Here is a 27,834-nt window from a genome sequence, read left to right as displayed (position 1 = left end):
AAACAGGCCGCAGTGACCTCTGACCCCCAGAGAGACACAGACAGCCTCTATGTCCATGGAGGACATGAGGACATGAGGACATGAGGACATAAGTCTTTTTCATGGAAACCAAACCAACACGATCAGAGAGAAGCAGCTGAAATATATGACATGTATATAAATAAATATTATATCTAATATATTAATAAAGATCAGACCAGGACCAGACCAGGACCAGGACCAGGACCAGACCAGGACCAGACCAGGACCAGTATCAGGTGTGATCTGAAACACTTAACAAATAAATAAATAATAATGATAATAATTAATAAAGAAGCAGATTCTTGATGGCCACAGAGCTCTCAGTGAAAATATGGGACACACATTGTGCTACTTTTTGTATTAAAAGTGCTTTACGATTGATTGATTGATTGATTGATTGATTGATTGATTGATTGATTGATTGATTGATTGATTGATTGATTGTCTCAGACCAATCACAGATGTGGGACCAGTATAATTCCTGGCCTCGTTACAGGTTAATTAATGAATGTGACCCACTCACTGTGGGACCAGGACTCTGGTTCTGGTTCAGGCTACAGCGCAAATTTAGCTGCTTCCTCATGAAACTCCTGCAGCTGGAACAACAATAGCATCCTCTCCCTGACTCCTGGAGGAGGAGGAGGAGGAGGAGGAGGAGGAGGTGCTGCTGAGTCACACATTGTTCTCAAATGTTGCCCAAACACCGGCCACGACTCAAAGGTCGACTCTGAGAATAGGAGCTGATATTTAGGAGCAGCTGCTGATGCTGAGGCGATACCAGGAGTCAGTCGGCATGGAAACCACCTCCAGGACCTCTCAACTACAGGTGTCAAACATACGGCCCGCGGGCCAAAAACAGCCCCCCAGAGGGTCTGATCTGGTCCAAAGCATGAATTTATAAAGAGTGAGGACCCAGGACCAGTCAGACCCAGGACCAGTCAGACCCAGGGCTAGACAGACCAGGACCAGTCAGACCCAGAACCAGTAAGACCCAGGATCAGTCAGACCCAGGACTAGACAGACCAGGACTAGTCAGACCCAGAACCAGTCAGACCCAGAACCAGTCAGACCCAGGACCAGTCAGACCCAGGACCAGACCTTCTGTTCTAGTTGTTCTTCTTTGCTAAATCAAACCATCATCAGCTGAAGAAATTCAACCTCCTAAAAACAATGATGGGCCACATCCATCACTGAGTCCACCACCACCTGGGGCTGCAGCCTCAGGTCCAGGTCCAGGTCCAGGTCCAGGTCCAGGTCCAGTCCTAGTCCTTGTATGTCATTCTCAATCATTCTTGTCCATAAAGTCTCTTCTGATCTGATTGAGACCCAGAGAGAATGTTTGGGATGAGCTGGAGACTCAGACTCTGACATCATCAATACAAGATCTGAACTAAAAACACTGGATGAAATAAACCTGGAGACATTGGAGAAGCTTCATATTGAATCAATGAAGTCAAAGCTCGAGGAGCTCAGCCCAGTGATGTGTGAGTCCTCGGCAAGGGGGCGCCCCAGAGCTACCCCCCCCCCCAGCAGTGCACCGCTGCTCCTCCTCCGCCTCCTCCTCTGTAATCAGTCCGGTCCAGGCGGCGCTGCTCGGCTCCGACTCTGATAAGACTCCTTGGAAGAAGACGAGGACACGCTAGAGACTGAGTCCACAGTTACAGGGTTTAAATGTTTCTCCGGGTCTTTGTCTCTGGGTGAGTTCCTCTCATGGACTTAAAGAATAACTTTTAGAGTCCTGGGTCTGGATCTGGATCTGGTTCTAGTTCTGGATCTGTTTCTGGACACGCTCTCATCCTCGGAGGATTTTACGCAGCTTTCTCCCAGTCGTCCTCTGGTTTGGGGACAGTGTCTCTGAGGACCGGGGGCCCCTCCGGTCCTCCATAAATGCCCGGTCCCGTGGAGGAGCCTCGAGGCTGGAAGGCAACATGCGCTCCTGGGTCCGGCTCCTGTTTGCGCTCCTGGCGACGACGCTGCGCTTCGGCGAGTCCCAGGTGAGTCCAGACGATGATCGATCAGCGCGTTGATTGTTGATTTTATCGACAGGTGTCAAACCTACGGTCCGTGGGCCAAGAGCGGCCCACCAGAGGGTCTACCCTGGTCCACGGCATGAATTTACAAAGTGAGAAAATTAAACAGAAAATTAATCAATGAAATTGACTAATAAATAATCTCTAATTTATCCACTGGTTTATTCAGAGACAACACAACAATGAGACCAGGACTAGAGCCGGGACTAGTCAGACCTGGACTAGACCCGGGACTAGTCAGACCAGGACTAGAGCTGAGACTAGTCAGACCTGGACTAGACCCGGGACTAGTCAGACAAGGACTAGAGCCCGGATTACACTGGTTATTCAGATGAGACTTTATTATTCACATACACAGTGAGGTGTGTTGTACCTGCAGCCAGTGGTAATAAAAACCACTACTTTCTTTATTAAGAAAGTTTAATTTAAAGCAAATTTTATTAAATATAAACATTCTCCTAATTCCCTTGTTCTTCTTTGAACTAAAACTAATGTTATTTATTTAATTGTTAGTTAATTGTTATTTATTTATTGGCTATTATTGTCTTGTGTTACTGATCCGGTCCCCTGAACTAGAATGAATTGGACCCCCCCAGGTCTAGTCCATTTAATAAATACATATATTCATAAGTTTATGAATCAAGCTCCTGTTGACTCAGATCAGAACCAGATCTGGATCCGTTGTGGTCCGGTTAGACCCATCTCTGCAGGTTGTGGATCAGTAAAGACTTCTTGGTTCTGACGGGTCCAGACGTTTATCTGATCTTCTTTAATCTGAGATCTATTAATTCGACATAAATGAGTCGGGCCACAGATTCTTGAAGACTGGAGCAGAACCAGGATCTTCACAGACGCCTCCAGGTCCTGGACTTTTCAAGTTCTTTTTATTGGTTTTCAAGTATTGACAGATGCACAGGACGGACTCTGGAGGGGTCACAGTATGACACTGATATTTGGAGAAAAAGGTTTTCAAATTATTTAATCAGATTAATCTGAGGGTTGATGTGGATTAATTCAGATTAATCAGATTAAATCTCCTCCATGTTTAATCTCCATTTATTTGTTTCATTGATGATGAACAGATTCCAGGAAGAAGAGAATATATCTGCACTGAACGTCTTTCTTTGTCCACCATGTGTCCTCATGAATGTGTCCCTGTTGCTACGGAGACAAACTAGCTTGTGGACATTGTCCAACCAGAGGAGAGCTGACGCTTCTTATTGAGAACAGTGTCTCCCAGTGAACAGTGGCTGCAGGAGTGGACACATATTAGCAGCAGCATTGGCAGCTTGTCTTTGTCTTGGTTTGTCTTGGTTTGTCTCCAGCTGTTAGCCGCGTTAGCCCAAGTGCTAGCAGAATCCCCGACTAACGTATGCTTGGCTTGGTTCATGTGCTATTTGAAGCTGGAAAGAAAACTCCTTCCTGCAGAGTGTGATGATACTTTATGTGTCTCCACTGGTCCCTCTTGGGTGTCTTTGTCCTCAAATGTCCCATGGAGAGGACCAACGTGCTGTTTAGCGTCTTCCATCTTTATGGGATGGTTCTGCTGCCTGTCACTACCGGATCAGCTGGTGCTAACGCTAACGCTACTTGGACAAACTGAGACACGTTCACATTTGTTCTAATTAATTAGTAATAATAACAGTAATAAATGTTGGAACATATGGTCTTTGAAACTAAACAGGTCCCCCACATCCTACAGAACCTTTGCTCTGACCTTTTAACAGAGTAATAGTAGAGTATGTAGCCTTAGGCAAGACATGAGGTCCTCCAGACCAGATCTACCCAAACCAGGTCTATCAGAACCAGTCCAGCCTCTGTCTCTCGGGGTGTTCCTAATGTTGTGGCGGCCAGCCTGCATCTGTTTGGTGGATCAGGCCTGAAGTGTTTATTCCTGCTCACATCCTCTGGTCCAGGTCTGCGGGAGGAAACGGTGATGATGAGTCCTCAGGGTCCGTGGACACGTCAGAGACAAACAATGTGTCCCCTCATGAACGTCCTCTTCCTTCAGATTTAAATGTGTCCCCTCATGAATGGTTCAGATCCAGTAAAAACCCCAACGAGTTGCTAAAAGACTTTGTTCCTGTTTTCCTAAAATATGACTTATATGACATATTAGATTAGACTTAATGATCCTCCGTCTATTATTCCTCCTCCTCCTCCTTCTCTCCTTCCCCCACTTCCTGACTCCTTCCTTGATCCTTTGACCCCTAAATGTTTGCAGATGAGTCGTCATTCACTCGGATCTTAGAGGCCATTGTCCTCTTCCTCCTACTCCTTCATCCTCCTCCTCCTCCTGTCCTCCTGTCCTCCTCCTAATCATATAAGTTCATATCAGTCTTGGGACTCTGGATCCAGGTCTATAGAGGTCCTTGCCCCGGTAGACCCAGGGTGGAAGAGGACTAGTGTTGGTACTGAGCTGGATGTGGTTTTGTGTCTCAGGGGGAAGTTCTTCCTGCAGCCCTGGTGGAGCTGGTTCGAAACAACCCCATCTCCTCCATAGAAGACCTCCAGCTGCTGCTCCTCTCAGACTCCACAGGTAAAGGACTGAATGTGAAGGGAGCCTCCATCCACCTCCTCTTCCCTCACTTTAAAGCTTCTTAGACCTGATGGATCGATGGAATGTAATGAGTTTAGAAGCTACTGGTGAAGTTGAGCTGTGTTTCCTCTCTGAAGACGTAGAGGGCGCTAGAAGGCCTCCGTGAACCAGATCCTTTATTTAACTGACACTTGGTTTACGTGAATCTATTTCTGTTTCAGACGAGGAAGACGAGGCGTCTGCAGCCAACGGAGGTCACAGAACGCCACGAAGCCTGAGTAAGTTGGACCAGACCTCCTTCACTATACGAGACTGGCCCAGATCCAGTAGGCAGAATAAAAAGAGAAGAGTATCTGGGTCAAACCTGAGACTAGTCCAGATCTAGAAACAGAATAACACCAAGAGCTACAAAGAAATGTTGGATTATACACTGAACTCATTGTTAAAAACGGTTTTGACAACTCTCTGTTGTTTGTGTAGCTTCACATAACGAACTAAAACAAAACGTATCCAAATAATGGCACTTGAACATTCATCAAAATGACAGAAACCATACTTGGAGTAAATGAAATCGACCTGGAAACTCAGTCATGTGTCGTCAGTTTGAAGAGTAACGGGCTCGGGATGGATGACTGAGGAGGAGGCCTGTCACAGACGTTGCACAAGATGGTGTTGAAGGCCACTACAGGGGCTAGAGGGCGACCGCTCTTTAGACCGGTTATTGAGGACTGGTTTGATAGTGGCCTGCTTGAAGCATGGAGGTACAGTGGTACAGGGAGGTGTTAAAAATGAACCGTGGCCTGAGTACTTTCCTGGGAATGTTGTCTGGCCCTGCCGCCTTATTGAGGTTTATTGTTTTCAGGGTCCTGTGGATATCAGCTCTTTCAAGCTGCAGTGCTTGCTCATCCTCCTGTGGTGCTGTTTTCCTTCCTGCGGTGGTGTTCAGTGAACCTGCCAAAAAGTTGTTGAGGTCATTTAAGAAGTCAGTGTCATCCTGGCAGCGAGCTCGGGTTTCCTTGTAGTTTGTGTTTCCGTGCCACATATTCCTGGTGTTGTTTGGGTCATGGGTGTGCTTTGCTTTCCTTATAGATGGTTGAGATTTGCTGTTGTTGATCTTAGCCTCTGCATCTCCAGATTTAACTGCAGTGCTCTGTGCTTTCTTGTTGGTCATGTTTCTCTTTCTGCTTTTCCTGCTTCCTCCCCACTTTTGTTTTCATGTTTTCGGTGCAGCCGATCCAACCTAACCTTGGGCCTACGCCTCAACACCATCTCTGTTGGAGTGTGTCCTGTAGTGGTCTGTGGTGTGAGGCGATATTAAGACGAGAGCCTTCTGTCATCCTCAGCCCCTTTTTGACTGTTTGAACAGCCCACTCTGCCAGGCCGTTTGAGGCTGGGTGGAAAGGAGCTGTCAGGATGTGATGAATGCCATTTTGTTGCATGAATTCAATGAACAGCTCACTGGTAAATGTCGAGCCATTGTCAATTACCAGAGTGTCATGCAACCCGTGGACTGCAAAAAGCCTGAGTTTGTCTCTTGTCATGGGGGCTGATGTTACTCATGATGTGAGCTTCTGTCCATTTTGAGTGTGGATCCACCATTATATGAAATATCTGCCTCGTAAAACTGAAAGGGAAAAGTCCAAATGCAGCCTAGACCATGGACGGTCTGGCCACTCCCATCAATGCATAGGGTCTGACTGAGGCATGCTCTGATTGGTCTGACACTGAGTGCATGCTTTTACCTTGCCCTCCAGATCCTGGTCCATTTTTGGTCACCAGACGTAGGATCTTGCAAGACTTTTCATCTGGGACACGCCTCAATGTGTCTCATGGATTTCTTCGCACCACAGGAAATGCAGCCATCCTGCAGACTCAGCTCTGTTTTACATTTAGTATAAGGCCTCTGTTCCTCTCCTTCCACAGCACTAGGCCAGCCTTATAAGAGAAAAGTCTTGGGACAGAACCAAGTCCCTCTCTGTCCACTGTTTGATCTGGGTTGCTTTCACAGGTGTAGTGTACTGTGTCTAGTATACTTGCAGTGGGATACATCTGGTCTCACCGAACAGATTCATGAGTGCTTTGTGGTCTCTGATGTCTGTGAAAGCCCGACTGTACAGGTACTGATGGAAGCGCTTGACATCAAAAGCATCTGCCTGTGAATACCCCTTCTCTGGTGCTGTTAAGGTGCATGAACCAAAGCCAATAGGCTTCTCTGACCCATCCTCCATCACATGTGAAAGAACTGCCCCTACTCCACAGGGTGAAGCATCACTTGAAAGGGTTATTTCCTTGACTGGGTCATAGTGAACAAGAACGAGCCCTTTAACTTCCTTGAAAGTCTCCTCTTGCTCTTTACACCACTGCCCTTTAATGTCACTGTGAAGTAGCTTGTAGAGTGAGAGGTGGACGCCACACCAAACACTAGGCAATTGTATCTGAACAATCCCTCGTGAGTGTTGACAGTGACGTCCTCATCGAGCAGCAGCTGCTGATAAGCTTGGCTCATGTCCAGCTTTGTGAATAGCTTACGCCCTGTCAGCATCATGAACAGGTCCTCCCCCCGGGACAACAGCTAGTCCTCCAGCTTGGAGACCTGGTTCACCTTCCCTGTAAGTCTGTCCTTCAGCACAGGAACAATAGGAGATGCCCACCTTGAAAACTGGTCTCTAAATCAATCTCAAACGTAACATCCTGCCCCCTGGTTCAGGGGGTTCCTCATCTGCTTCCATCTCTGACATGTTGTAAGAACATACTGCCTCCTCTCCTCCTTCTTCCAGGTGGCTGCCTGAGTCCGTGGAGCTTCCCATCACCCTTTGAACTTCTGCATTTTCTTAACTAAATGTCCTTTTTTTGTTATAAGCAGGCACCCTTAAATGTGTAATCATTTGGATAGTGTCTCCCATCACATTCCGCTTGCTGAGCCCCTCCTGACTGTCACATCCCATTTCATTTCGGAATATCTTTGGCATTGTTAGCAGCCATCTCCATACCTTGTCTCCAGAGAAAGTCAGCGGTGGTGCTTCTTCCTGCAGGTGGCGCTGTACGGCGTCATTATTAACCTGTCCCAGAGCATGTCATCCAACACTGTCCTAAAACCACAATGCTCCAATAAATGGTGTAACTCAGCCTCAAAGTTGGCCACAGTCTGATATTGTGTCCTAAAATGTCTTTGAAGCTTAAAACGTTGAACTATCACTGATGGTTCCCCACCACCTGGACCAGGACATCATATGGAATATCCCCACGTTTTCCTTATTGAATACACTGATAAATATCTTCTATTGCTTCCACAGTGTCAACCAGCTCCAAATAAATCCATCAGCATTTTATTAACTTCCTGGATTGATGAGACATGTTTAGTATGCTTGATCCAGATATCTTCTTGTAAAACTCACTGGTCTAAAGGAATGGTGAAATATTTATTTATTAAATCCTCTCACGTTTGACTGAGAGATAAACACAATGACGCCTGAGTAGAGAAGTGTTCATATTATTGCTGCTCTGTTGTTTCTGGAGTTAAACTGTGACCAGGATGACTGAAATAAAAATCAAACAGAGTCTATTCTCTTCATATCTGGAGACCATGACGCCATTAAAGCACAGGTGTCCATCATACGGCCTACAGGCCAAAAGTGGCCCCCAGAGAGTCTAATGTGGTCCATGGCAGTTCAAACATTACATCGAAGAAGTATCTGTTATTCCTCAGGTTCACACAGTTTTACATTTAGAATTGTGAACATGAGACAACACCAAGACCTGGAACTCAACAGAACTCCAATTCTTTTTCTTTAGTTCATTCAATAGAAACACTTCCATAATGTTCTTCTTTGGCCCAAACAAAAGGGAAACATCTGGAACTAGTTTACAGTTGTCTTTTACTAAAAGTGCCCTCTAGATGCTAATGCTAATAATGCTGATGCTAACCCCCAGATGCTCAGCCGGCCCAGCAGGCTCTGTGTAAAGTCCGGACCGAGGTGGTGGAGGTGACCAGGGCCATGCTGGACCGCAGCAACGCCCACTTTCTCCTATGGCCGCCCTGCGTGGAGGTGCAACGTTGCTCCGGATGCTGCAACACCAAGAGTCTGCAGTGTGTCCCCGTCATCACACACACCAGATACCTACAGGTAAGCCAGCACACGCTTCCTTATCACTGTATCCACAACATACCCTCGGTTCGTCAGTTCCTGTAACCAGGAGGAATTATGTTATTTAAACGTTCAGGACAGAATCCAACCACAGTTTAATTGGTCCAGTTAGTTCCTCCTCAACAGAACCCGTCGTATCTGCTCAATACTTCAGAAACAAGTCAGATCAACTATATTAAGAACTTGGACTGGGAACACATTTGGAACTTACCTGCCAGATATAGGAGAAATAATAAGGTCAAAACAGGATCTTTGAAAATAATTCGAAGGTTAACTACAGTGATTAGAAAAGAAGATCTAAATGTAAACGTCTGTTTCTGTGAAGACGTCTTCATTTATTCTGCTCTTGTCCCTTTTCCTCTAAATTACAGGAAGATTTCTACAACTTCTTCTACTTGTACTGAACCACATTTTTCCTTTTGCTTTAAACATATATTGTTTGGCTTCACTGATTATTCACCTGCCAAAAGAAACTATTGTGTGTCATTAATGTGATTATACATTTAGACACATATCATATCTATAAATGTAAACACACTAATCTAAAACCACTCCTCCCCATCAAACTATGAGACATTCCACTAGTATGAAAGAGACTCTGAAGACGTATTTGTCTATTAAGATGTTCTGAAATATTAGCTCTGAAATGTTTGTTGCCCCCTTGTGGTTGTCATTACACTGGATGGTATTTATTAATAAAGTTTATAAAAATAATAAATAAAACAAGCACATGTTAACAAAATGCTAATAAGATGCTAACAACGCACCTCGTCCTCGTCTCCAAAACTCCAGGTCATGAAGATCGAGTACAACAACAAGCGGCCGACGTACACCAAGGCCGTGGTGGCGGTGCTGGACCACGTGGACTGTAGATGTCAACCACGTCCTCCACCGTCCAGGAAGAAGACACCACGGAGACACCATCGAAACCAGACGCTGATCCACGGACACACGCCTGGACAGGTAGGACCGTCCTTAAAACATGTCCACTGTGTCCCCTGTGTCCCCTGTGTCCTGTGTGTCCACTGTGTCCACTATGTCCTGTATGTCCTACAGAGACACGTCTGTCCAGACTCTGGTTTATGACTGGGCCTGCATCACTATGAGGACGTACGAATAAACTAAACTCTATGAAATACGAAAATACACCCTGGACCAGTTTAATACCAGCACCTCTGAGTTAGGAGGGACGTTTAGTCCAGTTCTCTAGAGGGACGAGTTTAGTCTGGGTCCTCTGGTAACCTCTGATAACCAGATGACACATCAATCCAGGTCCCGGGTCAAACTTGTCCCAGAGTCTAGAAGATTTGATCCATCCTGGATTCTCAGCCTCCGTCTTCTTTCTGCCGTCCAGGTCAAGGTTCAGTCCAAGGACGAGCTCCACCAGTGGGACGAGCTGAAGCGGAACCAGAGGGTCCACCTGGACGATCTGCACTGGAGCTCCAGAGGAGACACCTTCTCTCAGCCCGGAGACGGGGAGGACGGGGTGGGCTTTGGTCCACACTGGGCTCATAATGCCAGCACACTTCTAGGGACTAGAGACGGATCTGAGGTCCAGGAGGACAGGACAGTCCGAGCCAAGAACAGAACCACTGACGTCCTGCTCAACAGGACCGAGGGGGACATGAACGAGGTGGACACAGCAACACTGGTTCTGTCCCAGGATGGTTCCTCTCAGCGGGTCACTCCACAACCTCAGACCAGGTTCATGTCCACAGAGGACACCATCAGGTTCAGACCAACCAAAGAACCAAACCCAGAACCTCGACCCCCGTCCAGACGCAGAGACAACGAGACTCCAGAGGACCAGAGGTCATCACAGAGGAAGGAGGACAGGAAGGAGGTCCTGGTCCTCAACTGGAGGTTGGACCAAGAGGAGACACTGAAGCAAATGAAACGAGAAGATGAGGATAGACTGAAAGAGACGGAGACAGACGGAGGGACACATGTCCACCATCTGCAAACAACAACACCAGGTAAGAGATGAGGAAAGACTGTTATGAATCAGGGACTAGTTTAGTCTGGTCCTCTGGTCGGAGGTCGTCTGTGAATCGTCCATGTCTGTTATTAGTAAAGATTAAACCATAAATTATCTGAACCCTGGTCCTGGTACCACAGAGATCCTGAGATAAACCTGGTCCAGAGAGAACCAGACTCTCTGAGATTTAGGATCGGAATCATAATTTATTGTCACTGCACAAGAGCAACGAAACGAAACGAAGAGCTTCACCTTTAGAGGACAGGTCACATGACAAGACTCCAACCAATCAGTGCCTCCATTCAGCATGAGCAGTTAATACATGGACCTGAGGGAAGGAAGATAAACAGTACATGACAGTACTATATATTTATAATGGCATTACATCAATGTAGCTGTTGATATTAATGTGTTCATCTGGTTTGAATACTGACAGGTCCTTAGTTATTGGTGACTAGTCAGACGTAGGGGGAAACCACAGGACCAGGTCCCAGGCAGAAGGTAGAACTAGTCCCTGAGAACAGGACTGATGTCTCATCTTTTTATCTGAATGACAGCCAGGACGACGTCCACCACCACCACCACCACCACCACCACCACCACACGGCCTCCGTCTCTTCGTCCAAACCTGACCAGGAGACGGATGATGAAGAACCGTAAACGGATCAGCAAGGCAGCGATGAGGGCGATGCTGATGATGTAGACCACCAGGTGAGTCCTTCACATTCAGACGGGGAAACGCTGAGTCTGTGTCTGAACATCTGCCTCCTCCTCCTCCAGATCCCCCCAGTAACACTACTAATGATGAACCTGTAACCTGGAGGCCGGCCGTCTCAGAGGACTCGGGAAGGCCGAGTGGTGTGTGGAGGACACTGTGGACGACACTCCACCTGGACCCGGGTTTAGATATCAGCAGAGACTCAAACCTGCACTTAAACCGAGTCCGTGGAGGGCGGAGCTTCTTTAAAGGGACGATGTTTGGAGACAACGTGTGATATCATCAGAGCTCATTAAAGCACCCTGGCCTCAGCTGTTGACTCTGGACAGACGGCATCAGAGGACAGCGCTGTGTTTCTTATTTATTTCTGAACCTGTTTCCTGATGGTTCTCTTTAGACCAGGGGGGTCCAACTCATTCTAGTTCAGGGACCACATTCAGTCCAGTTTGATCTGAAGGGGTCGGACCAGTAACACAACACAATAATAACCTACAAATAACTCCAGATGTTTCCCTTTGTTTAGGTCAAAGAAGAACAAGAGTTTCCATTTTATGAACCAAACTATTTAACGAACAACTGGACGTTTCTAAAAACAAAGAAGTGGAGTTTCTGTTTAGGGTCAGGTCTCAGTGTCGAGTTATGACCACAACTCCTTCCACTCATTCCGTAGAAGTTTTATAGAAACAGGAAACTAAAGAGAACCAGGAGCCACTTATAACGATGATATTTCCAATGTTCTTCTTAAGTTATTGAGAAACGAGTGCTCTTCTTCTTCTTCTTCTTCTTCTTCTTTTTCTTCTTCTTCTTCTTCTTCCTCTTCTTCTTCCTCTTCTTCTTCCTCTTCTTCTTTCTCTTCTTCTTCTTCTTCACACCAACTCACAACTGTTACTTACTTCTGTTTCTTTGGGACGTGGTGGAAAAGTTTTGTGATAACTTTGATATTTTGATGTAAGAATCTAACGTTCGACAATCTGCTCCGACTTGTGTTTTTATTCCATGTTAGCGTGATAGCATGCTAGCTCTTGGATGTTCCTACTGGGACCAACTCTACGACATTAAAGATCACTCAGTGTTTAAAGATGTGGACCTCCATAGTTCCAGAGACGTCATGTGGACATGAGTCCAGCCCTAGGTAGAGACAGAGACGTTGCCTCTTGTTGTCTCTGACTATAGACTGGGAGACGCTGGGGTGGGGGCTGATGAGCTGAGGTGAACTCTGGCAAACACTGTGTTTGTAGTTAGTTTGAGTCTTGGCTGCAAAGCCCCCGACTCAGCAAACATGTGCTCAGCTACCAGCGAAGGAGCCAAGACGAACCTGGTCCCTGTCAGTGTGGAATCCACCAGAGGTTCACTGTGGAGCAGCTGGATTCAGGTCTCACACAGACCCTCGACTTGTCAACAGCAGAACAGCTCGACATTCATCATGGAGGTGGGAGTCCTTCCTCTGGGTGTCCACCTCCTTCAGCTTCAAACAAAGACACAACAACCAGGAGTCTCCACAGAGGACTGAGACCACCTCTGATCCAGGGAGGATGTGAAAACCTTCAGATTAAAACTTAGGAACAACTTCAATAAAAGATGTATGAACATGATCAGATAAAGCAGGGACATCGTAACACAAGTTTAGGACTTTACCTTTGGGTCTTCCCAAAGGTAGGTTGGTAGACATGACACAGGTAGAGAAACACAGGTAAATACACACAGGTAAATACACACAGGTAGAGACACACAGGTAAATACACACAAGTAGAGACACACAGGTAAATACACACAGGTAAATACATACAGGTAGAGACACACAGGTAAATACACACAGGTAGAGACACAAGTAGAGACACACAGGTTAATACACGAAGGTAAATACACACAGGTAAATACACACAGGTAAATACATACAGGTAAATCAGGTTCAGGTTCAGGATCAGGATCAGGATCAGATATACAGGTAGAGACACACAGGTAAATACACACAGGTAAATCAGGTTCAGGTTCAGGATCAGGATCAGGATCAGATATACAGGTAGAGACACACAGGTAAATACACACAGGTAAATACACACAGGTAAATACACACAGGTAGAGACACACAGGTAAATACATACAGGTAGAGACACACAGGTAAATACATACAGGTAGAGACACGCAGGTAGAGACACACAGCTAAATACACACAGGTAAATACACACAGGTAGAGACACACAGGTAAATACACACAGGTAGAGACACACAGGTAGAGACACACAGGTAGAGACACACAGGTAAATACACACAGGTAGAGACACACAGGTAGAGACACACAAGTAGAGACACACAGGTAAATACACACAGGTAGAGACACACAGGTAGAGACACACAGGTAAATACACACAGGTAAATACACACAGGTAGAGACACACAGGTAGAGACACACAGCTAGAGACACACAGGTTAATACACACAGGTAGAGACACACAGGTAAAGACACACAGGTAGAGACACACAGCTAGAGACACACGGGTAAATACACACAGGTAGAGACACACAGGTAAAGACACAGGTTCAGTTACAGACAGGTCAGCAGACACATCAGGATAGTTAGTCAGACAGACAGGATAATCAGATCACAGGTTCAGTTCAGAAGGTTAGGATCAGACAGACAGGTAAAGACACACAAGTTAAGGTCACGGTAAGATCAACAGGATAGATAGACAGACAGGATACTGAGTTCAGGTTCAGGTTCAGGTTCAGGATCAGGTTCAGGTTCAGGTTCAGGTTCAGGTTCAGGATCAGGTTCAGGATCAGGATCAGGATCAGGATCAGGATCAGGATCAGACTGAGTTCAGGTTCAGGTTCAGGTTCAGGTTGAACAGATGTGGAGATAAATGGAGATAAAGTGGATCCATATGTGTGGGGGGGTTCCTCCTCGTATATTTACAGTAGCTGAACAGACTGAACCTCCGCATGACCTGAAACCTGAGGCTGAGCTCATCACATTCACATCAGCCACAACATTATGACCCCCACCCTGTTCTGATCAGGTATTTAAACGGATCCACATGGATCAAGTCACTCCTCCTTATGAAACTATTTCCATGTTGTTGTAGTTCTTATTTCAGCCACTAGAGGCCAGGACGCTGCTCTGACTCAACAAAACACAACTTGGTTTAAGGACTAAACTAAAGGTTCTGACCAAATTATTCGTTATGAATAATAACAATAGGCAGACACATTTACACAGAACAAGCATTTATTTCTAGTTTGTCAATAAAAAACAGTTTGAATAATTGGGATAGTTTGTAACAGACGTTGGTAAACTACAGAGAGTCTTAAAACATTCTCAGGATTTTCAGTTTGGACCATTGATTGAGCCCAGACACACAGTGAAGCACATCTATGCACATCTATACATGTCTATATTTATACCTCTATATATCTCTACATCTGTGGATCTATACATTTATATCTCTATGTATCTATATATACATATATCTATATTTATATTTCTCTACATCTGTACATCTCTATATTTATATCTCTATCTACACATCTATATTTTCATACATCTATATACACTGTCCGGCCAAAAACAAAGTCTCCATTTGGACTTAACTGAACTCATAGTCCAGCGCCTCCTGGTGGATCATTAGTTCAACAAGTTATTTAACCAACTGATGCAATGAGAAGCTTCTCTGGTGGAGAAGGGTCAAATCATTGGCTGCATCAAGCAGAGGAAACATCTAGAAACTACTAAAACTGGCTTAAGACCTTTATTCCAGACTGGAAGGATAGTGGAGAACCATGTTCTACCAGGAAGAAATAAATCCTGATTGATGGAGAAACGTTTGGAAGAAAAGCAGCAGTAGAACTCAGGGCTGTGTTTAATAGTGGAAGGAAAACATTTCACACCATGGACAATGTGAAGGGAACTCAAAGGACTGGGACTGAACAGAAAACCACACATTGTTGGTGACTTTTCTTTTGGCCAGGTAGTGCATCTATATCTGTATATCTATATCTGTATATCTATATCTGTATATCTATATCTGTATATCTATATATCTACACTTCAGCCAGGTCTCATAATGAGTGCGTCAGACAAATGTTTCCTCTGAAAGATACTGATCGTTGAGTCAGTGATGATGTAGGAACATGAGGAAGTCATGAGAGAAGCAGATTTCGACACAATTCTTCAGAGTTTGTGGTCAGGAGGAGGAACCAGGAGGAGGAACCAGGTCTGGGCTCAGGAGGAGGAACCAGGAGGAGGAACCAGGTCTGGGCTCAGGGGGAGGAACCAGGAGGAGGAACCAGGTCTGGGCTCAGGAGGAGGAACCAGGTCTGGGCTCAGGGGGAAGAACCAGGAGGAGGAACCAGGTCTGGGCTCAGGGGGAGGAACCAGGAGGAGGAACCAGGTCTGGGCTCAGGGGGCTGCTCTCATGAAGGCTGCAGGGAGCTGGCAGTACCCTGAAGCCTGAATGCTTCCCCCTGGAGGCCAGGAGGGGAAAGGTCCTGAGTAGTAGTCTGGGGGTTGGTCGCGGTCCGGCTCAGGGTCCCGTTCAGGTTCCAGCTGGGGGTCTGGCTTGGGGTCCAGCCGGGTCGAGTGGTCTTGACCGTGACATGTGAGGTCCTGAGTGGACCTGGTGGTGGTGAGGCTGGGCAGACAGACGTAGCCTTCACCAAACAGAACCAGGTTCAGTGGGACATCACCCCCGTCTCTATCCTGTGTCCTTGTCTCCTCTGCGGAGCCTGAGGACGTCTCTGCAGACTATCAGAGGACACAGAGAGGACGTGCTAGCGTTAGTATTTATTATTTATTATTACTGCAGCTAGTTAGCTTAGCTTCTCTCGTCTCAGTTTTATTCAAAACGCATGGTCCCTGGGGACGTTAGAGACATAGAAGAGGAGGACAGGAAACACCAGAACAGGACAGAACAGAGACGAGAGTCTGATGTGAAGCGTTTCGTTTCTTCTGTACTTCAGCACCAACACGAAGAAGAGGAAGTTTTTATTCAGCTTCTCATATGTCAAACATTAATCACAGTAACTCTCACCCTCTCACGAGTCACAGTAACCCTCACCCTCTCATTAATCACAGTAACTCTCACCCTCTCATATGAGTCACAGTAACTCTCACCCTCTCATTAATCAGTAACTCTCACCCTCTCATTAATCACAGTAACCCTCACCCGCTCATTAATCATAGTAACCCTCACCCTCTCATTAATCACAGTAACTCTCACCCTCTCATATCAGTCACAGTAACTCTCACCCTCTCATTAATCAGTAACTCTCACCCTCTCATTAATCACAGTAACCCTCACCCGCTCATTAATCATAGTAACCCTCACCCTCTCACGAGTCACAGTAACCCTCACCCTCTCATATGAGTCACAGTAACTCTCACCGTCTCATTAATCAGTAACTCTCACCCTCTCATATGAGTCACAGTAACTCTCACCCTCTCATTAATCAGTAACTCTCACCCTCTCATTAATCAGTAACCCTCACCCTCTCACGAGTCACAGTAACCCTCACCCTCTCATTAATCAGTAACCCTCACCCTCTCATATGAGTCACAGTAACTCTCACCCTCTCATTAATCAGTAACTCTCACCCTCTCATTAATCACAGTAACCCTCACCCGCTCATTAATCATAGTAACTCTCACCCTCTCATTAATCAGTAACTCTCACCCTCTCACGAGTCACAGTAACTCTCACCCTCTCATATGAGTCACAGTAACTCTCACCCTCTCATTAATCACAGTAACTCTCACCCTCTCACGAGTCACAGTAACTCTCACCCTCTCATTAATCACAGTAACCCTCACCCTCTCATTAATCACAGTAACTCTCACCCTCTCACGAGTCACAGTAACTCTCACCCTCTCATTAGTCACAGTAACTCTCACCCTCTCATTAATCACAGTAACCCTCACCCTCTCACGAGTCACAGTAACCCTCAACCTCTCATTAATCACAGTAACCCTCACCCTCTCACGAGTCACAGTAACTCTCACCCTCTCATTAATCACAGTAACTCTCACCCTCTCATTAATCACAGTAACTCTCACCCTCTCACGAGTCACAGTAACTCTCACCCTCTCATATGAGTCACAGTAACTCTCACCCTCTCATTAATCACAGTAACTCTCACCCTCTCACGAGTCACAGTAACTCTCACCCTCTCATTAATCACAGTATACCCTCTAAACCTCATTCACGAGTCACAGTAACTCTCACCCTCTCATTAATCACAGTAACTCTCACCCTCTCACGAGTCACAGTAACTCTCACCCTCTCATTAATCAGTAACCCTCACCCTCTCATATGAGTCACAGTAACTCTCACCCTCTCACGAGTCACAGTAACTCTCACCCTCTCATATGAGTCACAGTAACTCTCACCCTCTCATTAATCACAGTAACCCTCACCCTCTCACGAGTCACAGTAACTCTCACCCTCTCATTAATCACAGTAACTCTCACCCTCTCATTAGTCACAGTAACTCTCACCCTCTCATTAATCACAGTAACCCTCACCCTCTCACGAGTCACAGTAACTCTCACCCTCTCATTAATCACAGTAACTCTCACCCTCTCATTAATCACAGTAACTCTCACCCTCTCATAATCACAGTAACTCTCACCCTCTCATTAATCACAGTAACTCTCACCCTCTCATTAGTCACAGTAACTCTCACCCTCTCATATGAGTCACAGTAACTCTCACCCTCTCATTAATCACAGTAACCTCACCCTCTCATAATCACAGTAACTCTCACCCTCTCATTAATCACAGTAACTCTCACCCTCTCATTAATCACAGTAACCCTCACCCTCTCACGAGTCACAGTAACTCTCACCCTCTCATTAATCACAGTAACTCTCACCCTCTCACGAGTCACAGTAACTCTCACCCTCTCATTAATCACAGTAACTCTCACCCTCTCATATAAGTCACAGTAACTCTCACCCTCTCATTAATCACAGTAACTCTCACCCTCTCATTAGTCACAGTAACTCTCATCCCTCTCATTAATCACAGTAACCTCACCCTCTCATAAGTCACAGTAACTCTCACCACTCTCATTAATCAGTAACTCTCACCCTCTCAGGATCTGTCACAGTAACTCTCACCCTCTCATTAATCACAGTAACTCTCCACCTCTCACGAGTCACAGTAACTTCACCCTCTCATTAGATCACAGTAACTCTCACCCTCTCATGTAAGTCACAGTAACTCTCACCCTCTCATTAATCACAGTAAGCTACTACCCTCCATGAAGATCACAGTAACTCTCACCCTCTCATTAATCACAGTAACCTCACACCTCTCATATGAGTCCAGTAACTGTCACCCTCTATTAATCACAGTAACCTCACCCTCTCAAAATCACAGTACCACGACCACCTTCAGGGGTCACAGTAACCCACTTAATAGATACAGAACCACCTCTAGGTCACAGTAACTTCACCCTCTCATTAATACAGTAACTACCCTCTCATAAACACAGTAACTCTCACCCTCTCACGAGTCACAGTAACTCTACCTCTATAATCATAACCCTCACCCTCATATGAATCACAGTAACTCACCCTTCACGATCACAGTAACTCTCACCCTCTCATGAGTCAAGTAACTCTCACCCTCTTTATCACGTAACCTCACCCTCTCATTAATCTACTCCACCCTCTCAGAGTCACAGTAACTCACCTTCATTAATCAGTAACTCTCACCCTCTCATGTAAGTCACAGTAACTCTCACCCTCTCATTAATCACAGTAACTCTCACCCTCTCATGTAAGTCACAGTAACTCTCACCCTCTCATTAATCACAGTAACTCTCACCCTCTCATATGAGTCACAGTAACTCTCACCCTCTCATTAATCACAGTAACTCTCACCCTCTCATTAATCACAGTAACTCTCACCCTCTCATATGAGTCACAGTAACTCTCACCCTCTCATTAATCACAGTAACCCTCACCCTCTCATTAATCACAGTAACCCTCACCCTCTCATTAATCACAGTAACCCTCACCCTCTGTGTTTCCTCCCTTATTTCTTCCTCATTGTGCGTTAGCGTTAGCGCTGAATGAGTCGCCCCCTTTGCAGTCCACGTTATAAGCATTAGGCTAATGTTAGGTTAACGTTAGCCTAACATTAGCCTAACATTAGCCTTTATGAAAAGAAATCTGTTGGACATGGCATTAAAACCTGTTAAATAAACCAGACACTACACCTGAAAAACTCTGGACTCTGTCCCTGACAGATGAGGAGGACATGTCTCTGAGTCTATTCTTTGGTGACGATGAGGAGGACATGTCTCTGACCTGACAGAAGATGTATGGTCCACTGAAGCTCATGGACGACGTGTCCGAGCCGCTGACCTTCTCTGCAGGAGACGGCAGGTTTTCACAGCTCCAGCAGCCTTCGTCCTGGTCCACGCTCGTCCTCGTCCTCTCTGGGTCCCTGTTGGACCACAGCAAGGCTTCTGAGGAGCTGCACAGAGGAAGGGTTCAGGGTTAGGGTTGGATTACTCCGTCCTGAGGAGAACGACCTGTGTGGATCAACCTCACCATGTGGACATGTTGTCCAGCTCCTGCACTTTACAGATGGACATGTCCTCAGTGTGGATGAGTGTCTTGCTGCTGGACGACTGGGGCACGGAGAGGAGGGACACGTTAGTTCAAGAAGGAAAACACGAAGAAGAACAAGGTGTTAGGGTTGAGCCTCACCCGGATCTCAGAGAGGATTTTACTTTTTCCTGGAGAAGGAACCGAGTCCACCCACAGAACCACCTTCCTAAGGGGTCACAGGGAACAGAACCAGGTTTAAATAGAGACAAGAACCACCTTCCTAAGGGGTCACAGGGAACAGGACTGGATTTGACGTGTGCATACAGATGGAGACGAGGTCATGAGACAGTTGGACCAGATCACTGATGTAGATTATGAGAAGGGGGACGGGCTATGTATCTGGAGCCCTGAGGAACACCCCTGGACAGAACCGGGTAAAAGGAGTTTAAAGGACCTGGAAGTGTACCTCTGACATGCTGGGATGGTGCAGTAGAGGGTGAGGAAGACCGAGGCCACGATGATGGCGGTGAAGACGTAGAGGAGAACCGAGGGTGCTGAGAGGACAGAAGACAGAGACATGAAGACGACGAAGATGATGAAGATGATGAAGATGATGAAGATCCAGAACAGAATCAGATCTCACCTCTGTTAGAGGTCCATTCCACAGGGTCAGTCCACTCTGAGGGGACACATTCATACTTGAAACCACGGCCAGTTGAGACCACCAGAGACCGGACCCTGACCTGGTGGACTTGAGACGGGACCAGAGACCGTCCCTGGATGGTCAGAGACGTGGAGCCCTCAGAGATGTTCAGCAGCACCAGAGACCCCTGGAGGACCAAGGTTTGAGTTTCATTCAGGGACAGAGATAGAGGACAGAGACAAAGACAAAGACAGAGGACAGAGACAGACTCACCTGCTCCTGTGTTCTGTAGTAACAGACCTGGTAAGACAATCTGAATGTTGAAGTCCTGGGTTCGGACCACTCCACCAACCAGACGTCATCCCCTTTCTCACTCACATTTACCTGGTGGGGAGGAGGGGGACGGACTGGACAACCAGAGGACAAAACCAGACAGGACAACCAGAGGGGACAACCAGAGAGGACAACCAGAGAGGACAACCAGAAGACCACAGTGTGAGGAAAGACGTCAGGCATTTTCCATTTACTGATGAATGATGTGATGCTTCCCTCCAGCCACCAGGTGGTGCTGCTTCATTATCATGTGTCAGAAAGCTGTTAGACTGTTGTGTTGTTCTTCACCTCATATCTAACGTGTTATTCATTCATCTCCATGTCAACACAGGATTAAATCTGGTTTTCATCTAATAAAGAGAGCAAATTAAAGTGAATCTGCTCCACGGATCAACCTAAACGTTTCCTATGATCCAGGTTAATATCTGACCCTGAACTCCACAGAGGCCACTTCCTTTTTAGAGGATTCATTAAAATGGTGAAAAATTATTTGGTTGTGTTAAAATAGTTAAAACATCATAAAAACAAGGACAATGCACTTTTACACATTTTAACTTAGAAATGGGTCAAATTTTACCCTTAAACGGTTAAAATCTGGTGTTAGCTCTTACTGTTCTTGCTGGGGTCAAAGGTCTTGGTTTGGAGCGTCGGCTTCAGGTCCAGCAGAACGTGTTCTGGTTCTGAGACATTGAGGGAGCAGCTGAACCTCAGCATCGTCCCGCTGGAGTCAGGACGTGTTCTCGGTTTCATGCAGCACGGCTTGGACCTGCAGACGGGATGAAGACAGACTCGTGAGAGAAGGAACCAGGACCTGGACCAATGAGCTGGGACTCCACCTACGCTGCTGTGGCGTTGGTTCTGCACATCAGCGTGAAGGAAATGTAGTGAGCCCTCTCTCTGCTCAGGTCCCAGCTGCACATCACCTCCCCGTCTCCAGCCAGCTCACAGTCCACCGACGGGACCTGGTCCACGTCTAGATCAGAGTAGACCAGATTAGATTAGTTTAGATTAGATTAGATTAGATTAGATTAGATTAGATTAGATTAGATTAGATTAGATTAGATCAGATTAGATTAGATTAGATCAGATTAGATCAGATTAGATTAGATTAGATCAGATTAGACCAGATTAGATTAGATTAGATTAGATTAGATTAGATTAGACCAGATTAGATTAGATTAGATTAGATTAGATTAGATTAGATTACATTAGATTAGACCAGATAAAATTAGATTAGACCGGATTAGTTTAGATCATATGCACAGATGAGAGACCAACACATACACAATGACTGACCTCTTCCACTGGTCCAGGTCACTGGGTGACTCCAGATGCTCCACTGTCCCACGTCGGCCCTGGTCCTGACCCGGGCCGTGAACCTGTGTCCTGGAAGCAGCCGCCGGCTGTCCAGCTTCACTCTGGTGTCAGAGACGTTGTGAGTCTGCAGAGAGACAGTGTTGATGCCACATCTAAACTGAGCTTTCAGAGAAATACATCAACAAGAACAGGATCCAGATACAGGTGCTGGTTTAAAGTTTGCTTTAAAATACTGTAAATTCATGTCTATAGCTGCTACCTCCTTTAACTTGGCATTTCAGGTTTACAGTTTATATTTTAACCAGTTTTAATTTGTTTTATTTTATTGTGTATCACTCTTTCTACTGTAGTACTTCTTCTTCTACTACTTTTTATCTTGTCCTAGATACAGAGATACAGACGCTTTCCACTGATACCGTGATAACAGCAAGAGTTCTTTTAGGTCCATTTGATCATTGTCCCCTAGTGGACTCATAGCAGGCGTCAGGGGGACTGTTGAACTACAACATTCACTCAGGAAGTCCACAACTTTTACCCAAAATGGAGCCACTAATGTCCACTCCCACAGTCAGTTCTCAGTTCTGTTTTACATTTCCAACCACTGTCATTGAGCAGCTTCACTGTGTGTAATCTCTCAGGGGTTAGGTAATATCTGGGTACAAATGAAATCTATGTCTTGACGTAAATCTGCTTCCTGATTCTATAGCTGTCCCCTACCGTCCATTCGTCCTGATGCAGCATCCTGTAGCTGAGCTGGTAGGACAGCACTCTGTTCAGGGACGAAGACGGGGGGTACGGGCTGGACCACTGCAGCCACTGGCCTCCATCATCTGCTGTCCACGTGGTCAGTTGGACGGGAGGACGGGGTCTCACTGCAACGCAGACAGAGGGTTAACAAGAGACGAGCCGGACTCAGAGGGACAGAGAAGGCATCAGGACATCAGGACTCACAGAGCTGAGACAGAACCAGAGACTTGGGTTGGGATGAGCAGACATCCAGCGTCTTGTTGTCCAGGAAGAACGCAATGTGCTTGTTCCCGATGGCAAAATTCTTAGTGTCCAATCTGCAGCTGGACAATTCAGCGTCTACAGGATGATCAGGGACACACTGCATCCTGGAAGATGAAGAAGAAGAAGAAGAAGAAGAAGAAGAAGAAGAAGAAGATTTTCTTGTCACTGTGAAAAACGACCAAATACAGTTGATCAGCTCTTTGGAGCAATAAAAATAGAAACTACAGCAGCTATACACAACAAAATACAATCTATACAATAAAAGCTGCTGAGAATGAATGGAAGTGGCCCAGTGAGGGAAAGATCTTAATTTAAAACAGTCAACAATTAAACAATAGAGGAAATGGTGTCTCTGTTAGTGTAAATGTGTCGATTCAAGAATCAAGAATCCTTTAGTGTCGTTATGTGAGAACATGACACATTTTTGGGCAGTAGCTTCTGTCTTAGTAGTGCAATATAAAGAATAAGCACCTATAAAAAATAAACACAAAATAAAAATAGAGTTGTACAGATTAAAAGCGTTCCTTCCTGATGTCAGGAATGTTAGTAACACGTAAATGTTTCAGATTTCTTTAACTTACTAATTAAAAGCTTCATTTAAAGATTTTGTGTTTTACTTGTGTTAGCTTAGTCTTATATTTAAATTTGTCTGATGATCTGAAACATTGAGGTGTGACAAGCAAGAAAATGAGAAATCAGGAAGGAGGCAACACTTTTTCACACCACTGTACTGTATATCTGTACTGTGCAAAAGTTTTGGGCAGGTGTGAAAAATGCTGTGAACTAAGATACTTTCAGATATATAAATAATGATTGGTTATTTTTGTCAATTTACAAAATGCAGTGTGAGCGAACAAAAGTAAAATTCATCAGGCATCAAGTGGTCTTCATGGAAGAGCTGCAGCCAAACATCCGTCCCTCTGACATGGAAACAAGACCAAGACCAGAACTTAGGAACTGGGCTCAGAAACTTCTGGACTGACGAGTCAACATGTGGACTATTTGAAAGGCGGGCCACACAAGATACTGATTTGATTTAGATATCTTTTCTGTTCATTCCTGATGAAAATAAACTTTTAACACTAACATGTCTGAAAGTTTTCTGAGTTCACAGCGTTTGTTCCACACCAGCCTCAAAGTTTTGTATAGTGCTGTATGAACAGGTGAATTAGCAGCAAACACACAGTGCAGAACAAAGCAGAAGAGTGAGGCTCAGATCCACCTTGACCAACATCCACCTCCACCTCCACCGTTACCTGCCATCAATCACGTCCAGCCACAGTTGAGCTGAGGAGTTTCTGAGTGTCCTCCACCGGCAGCTGACGTGGGACGCGTAGTCGTTGTAGCAGTGCAGGGAATCCAGAGACGGGGACACTGAGCAGAGAGGAACATAATAATATATATTATATATACAGACAGTGACACAGTCCTCATGATTTGGCCTGTACATGCCAACGCATTAGATTTGACATGAAACAACTAAGATGCAGTTGAAGAGCAGATTTTGAGGTTTAATTCAAGAGGTTAAACAAACATATCCAGTGAAAGGTTATGGAATAGAAGCCATTTCTATACAAAGCCTCCTCATTCCAGGGGCTCAAAAGTTATTGGACAAATGAACATTACCATGAACAAAAGGTTCATTTTTGAAGTATTGTTGAGAATCCTTTGCAGGTAATGACTGCATCAAGTCTGGAACCCATGGGCGTCACCAGACTCTGGGTTTCCTACTTGTGATGCTCTTCCAGGATTTAGTGCAGCTGTCTTCCCTTCTTACTGGTTTTTCTGGTCTTTCTGCCCTAGGTTTAGGTTTAGGTTTAGTCTTAAGTTAGTGAAATGCAGCTCAGTCAGGTTGAGATCTGGTAACTGACTCAGATACTGCAGGATGTTCCACTTCTTGGGTTTCATCTGTTGGGTGTTTCGGGTCTTTGTGCATCTGTCCGATAAACTCTGTGGCATTTAGCTGAATTTGAGCTGAAAGTATATCCCATGCATCACACGGAAACCACCATGTTTTACAGAAGGTGCAGTGTGCATTGAAGGCTTCTGCATTCTTTCTTCTTCCCGTCATTCTGGTCCAGGTTGATCATGCCATCCGAGACCTGGGCTGATGTCTAAGGTCTGATGTGGCCTTCCTGTTTTTGAGGCTGACTGATTGTTTACACCTTGTGGTGAACCCTCTGTATTTAGTCTCGTGAAGTCTTCTGTTTATTGTAGACGTAGATACTGATACACCTGTTAAACATTCACTGACTGCAGGTTCTGGGTTCACAGCAACAGCTTCTAAATATAAAAGCCACACATGGAATCAACTCCAGACATTTTACCTGCTTAAATGATGAAGAATTATTATTAGTAGTATTAGTTTATTGAATTGGGACAATGCACATTAGTCAACATTGATTCATGGGGGAATAGCCCGTGCAGCCCATGAAACAGCCTCTGACTGCGTTGTCCAATTACTTTCGGTCCCTTGGAAAAAAAAGGCAGCTGCACATTAAAGAGCTTTTATTCTGAAACCCTTTGTCCAGTTTGTATGTGCAGTAAACTCCCTTGTCGTACAGCAGAGAGAGTGGTATTTGGTTGATAACGTAACAGCAAGTCAAAATATGACTTTTGCTACGAGGCTAAAACAATATGTGGGCAGATCACTTTGTTTTGATCGTAGTAAAAGCTCACAAGCCAAAAATATGTGGACAACCGTGCGGTAAATGCTGTGAATGTTGGTGAAGGTTTAATGAATGAGTGAATATTTACCGCTGTGTGAGCTGAAGGTGCAGAGATGAGGATCAGAGACGCTGAGAACCAGACGAGGCTGCAGAGACCAGAGCAGAGCCCAGAGGAGAGGCATGGTTCCTGGGGAGGGAGGTCGGCTCTCACCCTCTCACCCTCTCAGAGACCTGAGAGATCTGGCTGAGCCTGTTGTTGTGATGAGGGGGGAGGGCTGAAGGAGAGACAGTGACAGAGAGGGAGAAGTTCATTTACTAGAAATAATGAAGAAATGAAGAAATGAGTCATAACCACAGCAGCAGCCTCTTCCGCTCTGACTGAGTTCTTGTTGTGGGATGTGACCACACGTCCTCCTGCTGCTGCTTATCTCCCCCGACACATGTGATACACACAACAACACACTAACAACACACTAACGACACACTAACTACACACTAACAACACACTAACACAACGGCATCTTTGAATCAACTTGAATTAACCTGACGTTTAATACGTTTGAGCAAAGTCGTGATAAACATTCTGGATTTGAGACAGACAGACAGACAGACAGACAGATAGATAGATAGATAGATAGATAGATAGATAGATAGATAGATAGATAGATAGATAGATAGATAGATAGATAGATAGATAGATAGATAGAAGATAGATAGATAGATAGATAGAAGAAGACAGACAGAAGATAGATAGAAGATAGATAGATAGATAGATAGATAGATAGATAGATAGATAGAAGATAGAAGATGATAGATAGATAGACAGACAGACAGATAGATAGATAGATAGATAGATAGACAGACAGATAGATAGATAGATAGATAGATAGATAGATAGATAGATAGATAGATAGATAGACAGACAGATAGACAGACAGACAGACAGACAGACAGACAGACAGACAGACAGATAGATAGATAGATAGATAGATAGATAGACGTTACCTTGTGATGGTCGCTGCCGTTCCTCGTCCTGATGAGAAGTGAGTGGGGGACCGAGTGGAGAAGTGACTGGGACTTTCCTGGGTTCAGTTCCCTCTTTCGGTCCGGCCTCTGTTGGCCTCTGTCGGTCTCTGTTGTTGTTTCCTGCTCAGTCAGCTGTTCTCATGTTCACTCAGCCCTCCTTTATCACACATTCATGTGTTCATGTTAACAGAGCTACAGGACACTTCTGCTTTCTGGTGAATAAAAGATCCTTCCACAGAACATCTCTGCCCACAAACTGTTCACAGAGAACTGGTCTGTGATAAAACAAGAACAACATCATCTACAATAATATACAATAATACAAGAATAACATCATCTACAATAATATACAATAATACAAGAATAACATCATCTACAATAATATACAATAATACAAGAATATCATCATCACATTAAATGTAACAGGATTAGATTAGATGTTAGATTATTTTAAATAGTTTAGATCAGAGACTAGACTAGATCAGAGCCTTCTGATTGAGTCACATAGAAACTGTGAGGACTTTACATGAATACTGAGACAGTTCACTGACTGTGGGAGTTCTCATTACTGAGTAAGATGCTTTCATCACGCCTCCTCGGATCATGTAGCGGGTCCAGGACGGCATTTAACCACGAGCTATCACATAAACTCACCTTAACCCTGTTCAGCTGCATCAGTTTAGTCTGAAAACCTGAAGTGTTGGAGTCCAACCTGAAAGCTGTGTTCTGGAGTTTAGTTTCAACCTTCTAGAGATGAGTCAACGGTCTGACTCACACTTTACTAGAAACACGAAAATTACAGAGAAGAATTACTGTCAGGACCATGACCGTAATCTAGATTAGATTA

At 45.2% G+C, this 27,834-nt stretch overlaps 2 protein-coding genes across 3 annotated transcripts; one reads left to right on the top strand and one right to left on the bottom strand.

Annotated features, from left to right (window-relative positions):
• Positions 1 to 1,595: 1,595 nt before the first annotated feature.
• On the top strand, positions 1,596 to 12,405 carry pdgfbb (platelet-derived growth factor beta polypeptide b). 2 transcript variants are annotated; one of them, XM_047572772.1, is made up of 8 exons: positions 1,597 to 2,015; positions 4,494 to 4,590; positions 4,812 to 4,868; positions 8,521 to 8,714; positions 9,528 to 9,698; positions 10,090 to 10,711; positions 11,271 to 11,424; positions 11,494 to 12,405. In XM_047572772.1, the coding sequence occupies exons 1-7, from the start codon at positions 1,950 to 1,952 to the stop codon at positions 11,414 to 11,416; spliced, it is 1,353 nt and encodes a 450-aa protein (XP_047428728.1). In that variant the 5' UTR covers positions 1,597 to 1,949; the 3' UTR covers positions 11,417 to 11,424; positions 11,494 to 12,405. The 2 variants fall into 2 exon arrangements, with proteins under 2 accessions (XP_047428730.1, XP_047428728.1); XM_047572774.1 differs by lacking the exon at positions 11,494 to 12,405 and having other exon boundaries at positions 1,596 to 2,015; positions 11,150 to 11,285.
• Positions 12,406 to 15,244: 2,839 nt separating this feature from the next.
• csf2rb (colony stimulating factor 2 receptor subunit beta) lies at positions 15,245 to 27,124 on the bottom strand. Its single transcript, XM_047571013.1, has 15 exons — positions 26,967 to 27,124; positions 26,050 to 26,236; positions 24,549 to 24,666; positions 23,233 to 23,396; positions 22,999 to 23,153; positions 22,261 to 22,405; positions 21,805 to 21,937; positions 21,576 to 21,730; positions 20,905 to 21,038; positions 20,632 to 20,818; positions 20,455 to 20,542; positions 20,148 to 20,214; positions 19,989 to 20,068; positions 19,743 to 19,911; positions 15,245 to 16,172 (listed from the first exon to the last, which is right to left on the bottom strand). The coding sequence occupies exons 2-15, from the start codon at positions 26,141 to 26,143 to the stop codon at positions 15,828 to 15,830; spliced, it is 2,034 nt and encodes a 677-aa protein (XP_047426969.1). The 5' UTR covers positions 26,144 to 26,236; positions 26,967 to 27,124; the 3' UTR covers positions 15,245 to 15,827.
• Between the last annotated feature and the right edge of the window lie 710 nt (positions 27,125 to 27,834).

This window comes from Mugil cephalus, chromosome 20, assembly GCF_022458985.1.
Source record: "Mugil cephalus isolate CIBA_MC_2020 chromosome 20, CIBA_Mcephalus_1.1, whole genome shotgun sequence".
NCBI lineage: Eukaryota > Metazoa > Chordata > Actinopteri > Mugiliformes > Mugilidae > Mugil > Mugil cephalus.
This window is presented reverse-complemented; position numbering and strand designations above follow the sequence as displayed.

Coding starts and splice junctions, on each gene's coding strand:
- pdgfbb (XM_047572772.1), top strand. CDS start 1,950: ATGCGCTCCTGGGTCCGGCTCCTGTTTGCGCTCCTGGCGACGACGCTG. Junction 2,016..4,493: donor TGCGCTTCGGCGAGTCCCAG/GTGAGTCCAGAC, acceptor TTTGTGTCTCAG/GGGGAAGTTCTTCCTGCAGC. Junction 4,591..4,811: donor GCTCCTCTCAGACTCCACAG/GTAAAGGACTGA, acceptor TTTCTGTTTCAG/ACGAGGAAGACGAGGCGTCT.
- csf2rb (XM_047571013.1), bottom strand. CDS start 26,143: ATGCCTCTCCTCTGGGCTCTGCTCTGGTCTCTGCAGCCTCGTCTGGTT. Junction 24,667..26,049: donor CACCTTCAGCTCACACAGCG/GTAAATATTCAC, acceptor CTCTCTGCTCAG/TGTCCCCGTCTCTGGATTCC. Junction 20,215..20,454: donor ACCATCCCAGCATGTCAGAG/GTACACTTCCAG, acceptor GTGACCCCTTAG/GAAGGTGGTTCTGTGGGTGG.